Consider the following 7,584-nt stretch of genomic DNA (forward strand, 5'->3'; position numbering starts at 1 on the left):
TACATAGTGATTCGTAAGCGTACACAAAAGTACGATGCATAAATTTACTACCTACAGCTTCAAGTAAAGGTTCTGTAGCTATTAACACCGCCAAAAGTGCATCGTCAGCCGCTCATTGTCTACGTGCGTTGGCTGTCACAAGCCAAACCAGTCATGTACAGTGAATGCGCCGTAATCATGCGTCTTTTTCTATGCGGGATGGGTTTAACCGGGTATAGCAAACACTTGAGGACTATGAGCTCCGTGACGTCACACTTTTGGCTCAGCTTGATTGGCTCCATCGGATTCTGGCGGAAGCTGCGGTCGGATCTGAAGTGGAATGGAGCATGGACGCCATTTTTTAAATAACGAAATGACACGCAATAAGATTACTTTATTTCGAGGATCCGCGTAGCGTAGCTATTCATTAGGCCATACCGAAAGCAACCGAGTATACGCTCATGCACAACATTCCCGAAAAATATAAACCTTGCGTTCGCTGCACACGTCATGTGAAAGGAGCTGAGTCGGCCAATTTGAAAAATATTTGGGTTTACGGAATTGGCGTATACACATATAAAGACATGCATTCCATTTATTCCCAATCAGATGCCTGCTTTAAGCACCAGTTTATCATTGTCAGAGTGCTGCAATTGAACCGAACGTACCTTGCGTTCAAATCTTTCAAGTGGGAAATAGCCACTTCACGAACTGAAGAAAGTGTTATGGCTATAGATTCTGTTTTAGAATTTGAGGAACTGTCCGGCCTTAGTGCATATTCTCGTACGATTCTGAAAAAGAAATATTTTAATTGCATAGAAGTAGGAGTATTCGTAAGCACCGTAGGGCCTCAGTCACACTGCCAAAGCTTCATAATATCCGAACCCTTCGTTCGTTCTTTGATGGCAGCCTGCATCTTCTCGATGTTTTTACGGCTGAAATGCTGCTTCCAATCTCCCACCACTCCCTTGCGGATGATATTAATTTCAGTCGGTTGGCAAGACTGCTGGTTGCTGACGTCCTGGGCCGGTTGAACACGTGGCGAGTTGTTTGTGATACACTCGGTGAGTTCTTTCGGGTTTATCGTCAGGACATTCTTCATAAACTCCACGGTGCTCTTCTCCAGGACCTGCTGAAACACGTCCCCATTTTCTTCGAGCACTCTCTTGTGTTCTCCGCCTAAAAAGTCGGCCAACCGGAGGACAACTTTTTGTTTGTTTCTCTGGAGTTCTTCATACGTGATGAAAAACACGTTTGGGTCTTCTCTGCGGTTGTAGCCAGAAAGAATATGCTCAAAGTAGACGCCAAAACCGACCTTTGCTTCTAGAAAAGCGTCTAGAAAGTCGTCGAATGTCCCGTCTGTGAAATTTATGCGGGTACATTCTCGTACCAGATGGTAGTTGGACACGCAGCAATCCCAGGGGTTCCGTGCCACGTAAATGTACTTTGCTTTAGGGCTGAGGCGAAGTTTGCTGATAGAGTAATGGGTCCGAAGCAATCTGGGGGATGACGTCGACTTGACTTCTATGACTTCGAGGAAAGGCGCATTCTCAAAGGATTCGTTGTACGTTTTCACCGACTCCCCTCTGGACAAGATAAGCTGGATGATTTGCAACACCCAGTGTGTCCCGGATCTTGGATACGACACCTGCAAAAAAAAACAAAAACAGAAAAAATAGTATTTTCGAAATCTTTAGGACAAATTGGAAAAGCGAAATTGAGGCACGCTGGACTTAAGCAGACATGTACACGTCATTGAAGAAAAAAAAGTAGCAAAATACTATTACTCGTTCCTTGCTCAAAGAGTAAATACACGCCGCTTTTCGTCGACGTCTCCTCGGCCTTGGTATAGTATTCTGGCGTTGGTACACGTCAAAATACGCTGAGGCGCCGAGATCTGTTTCGGTCGGATCGCCGAACACGCGCGTATTTACGCAAGCTTTGAGCCGTCGAGGAAGCGCTCGTCCCGACGCCCGCTCAACGTCGGGATTACATCCGCCGAAACGCCCGTAGATACGTCGAAACACGCCCTATGTGGTTGACGGCAAGCAGTGCATCGTACTAACCCGCGGCAGCCGTGACGTCACTACGTCCTTGGCGCCTATTGGTGACTGCAGTCCTCCAACGTTTCATTTTCATCGTATCCCCATCGTTTAGGTGGCTTTTAGATTCGTGTGCTCTACCGCAACTCTGGTTACAGAGAGCTTGCCTGAGCGTTGTCTGTTGTGTAGATAACAACCAGCGTATGCGCAGACTCGGGCGTCAAATGCGGGTTGTCAGGGCTGCCTGCTTCTTGAGGCACTGCCCCTACTGGCTTGCGGTCTGGTGGCTTAGCCTTCCGGGTTTCCTCTGGCATCTTGATTGTCGTGGGCAGAGGGATAGGAACTGTTTTGATGGCAACGTAATCTGCTAGCAAGGACCGTTCCTGACCCAGAATCTTGACCAGATACTTCGAGAGGCTGACACGCCGTAAAACGGTGTCTTCTAACCAAAGTGGATCGCCTAGGAATTCTATCCAGGAACACTTTTGTCCTTGAGGTTGCCGCTGGCTAACTTTGGGTGAAGGATGTTTAACCTCGTGCACGGCTTCCATGACGAGAAGAGTTTGGCTGGCGTCTTACGTGTGGTAGGGCATGGCCGGTGTTGTACCGTTCGAGACTTCCGTCCATCGTTCTTCGAAGAGCTGGCGGATAAGGCTCCGTTTGACCATCTGGACGAGTTGTTGTGCGGCGACTTTCGACGCCGGATCGTAGAGGGGCGTCTCTATGTGCTGCACGGCATTTGTACTGCGAAAATCTGTGAAATCAACAAGCCACAAGCTGGGGAGCGCTGTCTGTCTCAATTTTCTCCGGAAGGCCACAAGGAGCAAATCATGCATGTGCGCAGTATTTCCACATTCATTAAGGCCTTGGTTGTGACGATAATAGTCCCTGGAGAAGGGGAACAAGGAGTAAGAAGGACAAACACGCATCTTGAAAAACAGCTAGGCGACTGGTGCGCGACCCGGAAAAATTCGCCTGGTCCTGGTATTGAACCAGGAAGCTCTCCGTATCCAGAGAAGCACTCTGACAACCGAAATAACCAGGAGATAGACGTCAGTAAAGCAAATGAGTTGTATCAGCTGCCACCAGTCTAACACCAACAAGGATGAACGGCCTGCATTTTAAGGTTATGACAATAGTCCAATTAATGCAAAGGTACAAGCGAGCTGGAAAAAAAAATAATGATAATAATCCCTGGATTAGGTGCAACAAGGAGAACAAATGGCAAACATAAATCTTTAAAAATAGCTTGATTACTTGTGCGCGACCGAAAAACTTCGCCTGGTCCTGTTGTCCAGCCAGAGAAATCTTGGCTGTATTCAGGTGGAACACATCAATTCACTTTAAAAATGCATCCACAAAAAAAAAAAAAAACATCTTTATTGAAGTACGAGAAACCCAGATGGACTCTTTGCCGTCGTTTCGTTGACCATCCCCACGAAAACGTTTGTACGCACGAGACTGCATTCTGAGTGAACTGGCAAATGGCGCAGCATTTTACATTCTCTAGCTTTCATTCGTTCGCTCAACTTGGGCCACCAAACATGACTTCTGAATAGCATTCTCATCTGTGTAGCTCCCGGGTATCTTTCTAGCAAATACCGTAACACTTCCGACTGCAGTGACTCAGGGTTGACTACTTTGTTTCCCCATGTGAGGTAATCATAACCTACAGGAGCTCATCTTTGCGAAGGAAAAATTGTGACAGCTTGTCGTTTGTAAATTTTGCAGGCCCATCCATTTAACACAACAAAACATCACCTTCGACCAAGTTGCGTCTTTCCTAGTATCGGCGCGTTTGTTACCAGACCGACTCAGGCATTTCTTACACTTCTTAAAAGAAGTCACTTCTTACTGTGATGTTTCGAAGCGTCAATCGCGATAGCGCGTCAGCGCTTGCAACTTGCCCTTCTTTTCTGTTGACCCATTTGTAACTAAAAGCGGCGAGTACGCTCTAAGAAAAAATGAGAGAAATGGTAGCAACGGCGCATTTTCCTACTGACCCGCTTCCAAGCCGACACGAGAACGAAGGAGGAACAAGACGTTTTTCTCCTTCTCTAGGCAGACGGGAAAAAGGTTGCGCCCTCCCGCCTAATCTTCTTTCGGTTTCCTTTCCCAGTACAAACGTGCAGAACATTTGGGTTGCATTGACATTTTTACCATTAATTTAATTAAACAAGCAAACGAAGGCGTTAGAAAGAGTGAAGTTCAGGAGCAGTGCCAGCTGCGCTACGTACACTGGGCTAAAATTAATGGCCGCCTCCGGATTGCGGAGCGACGTGTCGATGTTGACGAAGTTTATGGAAACCGCGTAAACTGCGTCCAAGACAGGCAGGTTTTGCTGCCGGGTGTCTGGGTGCCTTCATGTGCTGACTTCGGTTCTGTTTTCCGATGCCGAGTGCCAACCGGCAATCAACGTGGTCCTGTATTTCTGCGTGTCCGCAATATAGCAGCAACATTGCGATGGCAGTGTTGTGCGTTGCAAACGAAGACTGGAATTATCGCCGATGTGACCGTGTGTTCGCGTATCTGTGGTGTAACAACAAGACAAGATGACGTAAATGACGGGCATAGATACCGCTGGTCGGGCCGTAATGGGAGGATGCGGGGTGTCGCAGGTTGACATTTCGCTTTACATTAAAGAGTTTAAGACCGCTTGAGGGATTGCGGTGCAATCGATCGACCTGCGGATAGTCATGTTGGAACGCTTGTTTGAACCGTACCTTCTATCGTACCGTGTGGCCAATGTGACTGTCGCCTGCGATACCCTGTTATCTCCACCAGGAGTGCGATTGCGCTCTGGAGAAAGGGCTGAACAGTATGAAAATATATGACGGAAAATACGTATCTGTACTTCTTTTAATTTTAGCATTAAGGGAAGATGGTAGGTAAAATCGACAAGAAAAAAAAAAAAGCTATCCTTTATTTTGTTGTTTAAATATACGGTTCCCGAAGAAACAGCCCTCCAAATGGTGCGCTGGGATGAGCGCTGGAAGTTTTCGAGCTCACTGCAGCATTGTACCGTACACTTAACCCCTGCCGCAAGTCGTGGCTTTGACCTCATTCAAGTTGATTAAAAACTGCTTTCTCTGCCCGTGAAGCATCGCTTCCAGCTGAGCGAATACCCTTCTACAGCAGACTTGTGCTCGTTACTTGAAAAATGTAATGGATTACAACTACAAATTACCGAGCCTCAAATGTTATGAATTACCGTGTCAACTTTCGTAGTATGCCCCTCTTCATCCTGCGGATCTTTATTACGAGTGTCATCGCAACCCGCTTCAGTATGTTGTTCGTGTATCCCACATCCTTCAAGCGAAGCAACTGATTCTCCACTTACACATGCTTTTGGTGAGAACAAGACTTCTTGAGGGCAGCGTTCAACAATGACACAATTATGAATCTCTTGACCAACTTAGACCAACAGCTCGCCTGCTTAATTAAGTTGTGTTCACTTTTAATGCTTTTATGATGTTCATAAAAACAAATAAACTATCATGCGCCTTTCATTAATTTTAACTTCATTATAAAACGATGAATAGTCAACGAATAAATTGATACCGGTTTAACATATGACGCTTGCAATAAAAAAAATGTTTCCAATAAATTTACTATTATGGAAGAAATACCCACATTGTATAATTACCCCAAATATAAGATCAATATTTCGTTAGAAAGAAGAACTACAAGAAAATTGAGAAATAATATTCAACGACTTCGTACATGTGCATAAAAAGAGCGAATACATTTGCGAAAAGGTTCGATAAACTAGAGTGTCTTCTGATCTCAGGCATTAAACAGTTACGTATATGTGTGATTACATTATCGTACCAAGATTTCTGAGTGAACATTCTAAAACTTATCAAAAGAAAGAATAAAAAACACGGAGGACGCTCACGGGCAACCATACTTTTATTCTTTCTATTTTAGGTACTGATAATTGCAACAAGTTCTTTTAGCCAACCTCCTAATCGCGACAACCATTTAACTTATAATTGGAGCACTCACAATACGCTATAGTTCAGATAATTGTCCAGGTGTGGACATGTAATCCCCGAAATAAAAACAAAAAAATAAAAAAAAATAAAAAAACCGTACCTGTATGATATCGCCCTCTTGCGGTTCAAAGGTCGGAACTTGCCGGTAAAGAGTGGGGTTAAAGTAGATGCAGCATGGTTCACCGTCGATGTCCTAAGTCAAAGGGACGCGTCTGGGTGTGGTCATGTCTGCGCAGGTTTACGTGGAGTCTTAGGTTCAATTAGGAGAGCCTATTGAGAGAAAAAAAAATGAATGTCAACATTCATCTATACACAAATATGATGTTTATAAACAAGCCCGCGTTCGCCCACACAAGGCATGGGCACTGCGCGTGCGCAGAAACGAGATCCCCGTGAAGCGACTGTGCAAGCTGCCGTAAAGAGCCTGTATTACAGAGAGTTCCCAACTGGTCAATCGGGGTCACGTGGTCCACGGGCGGCGTTTGCGATACGAGCCGCGAAGAGGTGGCGAAGGCGTTGATCGTCTGCAAACGCCTCCGCCTTTCCTCCTGCTTTTCACCTCACCACGCGAAAACGAAGCACATGCGCACTTGCGACCGATCGCCGCAGAAGGTTTACTCCACTAAATTCCGAACGCTCCCCATGGTTTGAGGTGGATCCTATCTACAATTTAGGCTCCCTAGTGCGCGGTGCCGACAGCAGCGCCACCTCAGTAGTGTGTCGTCAGAGTTATATACATGGCTTGTTCTGATGCCATATCGCGTACTTGTGACCTTTACCACGGAGAAAGGAGGAAGCTACTTTTGGTAGAAATTTGGAGCCACGGGTTAATCTTTTATAAACTTCTGGAAGGAGGTACCGACGTCTGGGCAAATCTGGGAGACACAAAGGAGGTTCCTGGTAAGAGGACAGCTCATTCTTCCCCTCTTCTCTGGTGGCCATCGGAGCGCTCTTTGGATGATGTCATGTGCAAGCCACGTGTACTTCCTGACAGCGTAAGGAATGCAAAGCGGGGCCTACGCGGAGCGGAAGTTCGTCTGGTCCTTGCGCTTGAGATTACGGTGACTTCCGAACGCCGACCTCTTGTTGGCTCCGATGGGAAGGATAGCGGGTAAACATTAAGGCAGCTAGCATCGAAGTCTTCCGAATAAACTTCAGTCAGAGCTCGGCGTTTTGACGTCGCTGCCACACCTGGGCAAGAAGCAGACGAGCTTGAGCTCCGCCTTAGGTTCACAGTTCCTGCTTCGTGGTTTGTTCTTAGGCACCCTTATACACTAATATACTACAATCTCATTGGCTCTGAAGCTATAATAAAATGATTGGCCATTGTTACATCATGCCTTTCTTGATTCCTTACCGCAGGAAAAAAAAAGTCTCCTAGAAGGCGATCTCCTTAAGAAAATTGTTTTGCCGCAAATTTCGACACAATACTTCTTTTCACCGCAGGAAACATGCTTTAAAAAATCCTTCCCCTCAAGCAGAAGTACTGATTTCGCCCTTTACGGAGCTTCTTAGATTTGTTTAAAAAAAGGGCCGGGAAATCCACACTAACGCGGTTTGTACAG

The 7,584-nt window shown here is 46.0% G+C and overlaps 1 protein-coding gene across 1 annotated transcript; it reads right to left on the minus strand.

Annotated features, from left to right (window-relative positions):
- Positions 1 to 757: 757 nt before the first annotated feature.
- On the minus strand, positions 758 to 6,285 carry LOC120835940 (sulfotransferase ssu-1). The gene is given in 2 exon segments (XM_042291058.1): positions 758 to 1,627; positions 6,120 to 6,285. Coding segments are annotated over 2 exon segments (924 nt in total). The 5' UTR covers positions 6,246 to 6,285; the 3' UTR covers positions 758 to 829.
- Between the last annotated feature and the right edge of the window lie 1,299 nt (positions 6,286 to 7,584).

Source organism: Ixodes scapularis, unplaced genomic scaffold (genome assembly GCF_016920785.2).
Source record: "Ixodes scapularis isolate PalLabHiFi unplaced genomic scaffold, ASM1692078v2 PGA_scaffold1__304_contigs__length_218370807, whole genome shotgun sequence".
Lineage (NCBI taxonomy): Eukaryota > Metazoa > Arthropoda > Arachnida > Ixodida > Ixodidae > Ixodes > Ixodes scapularis.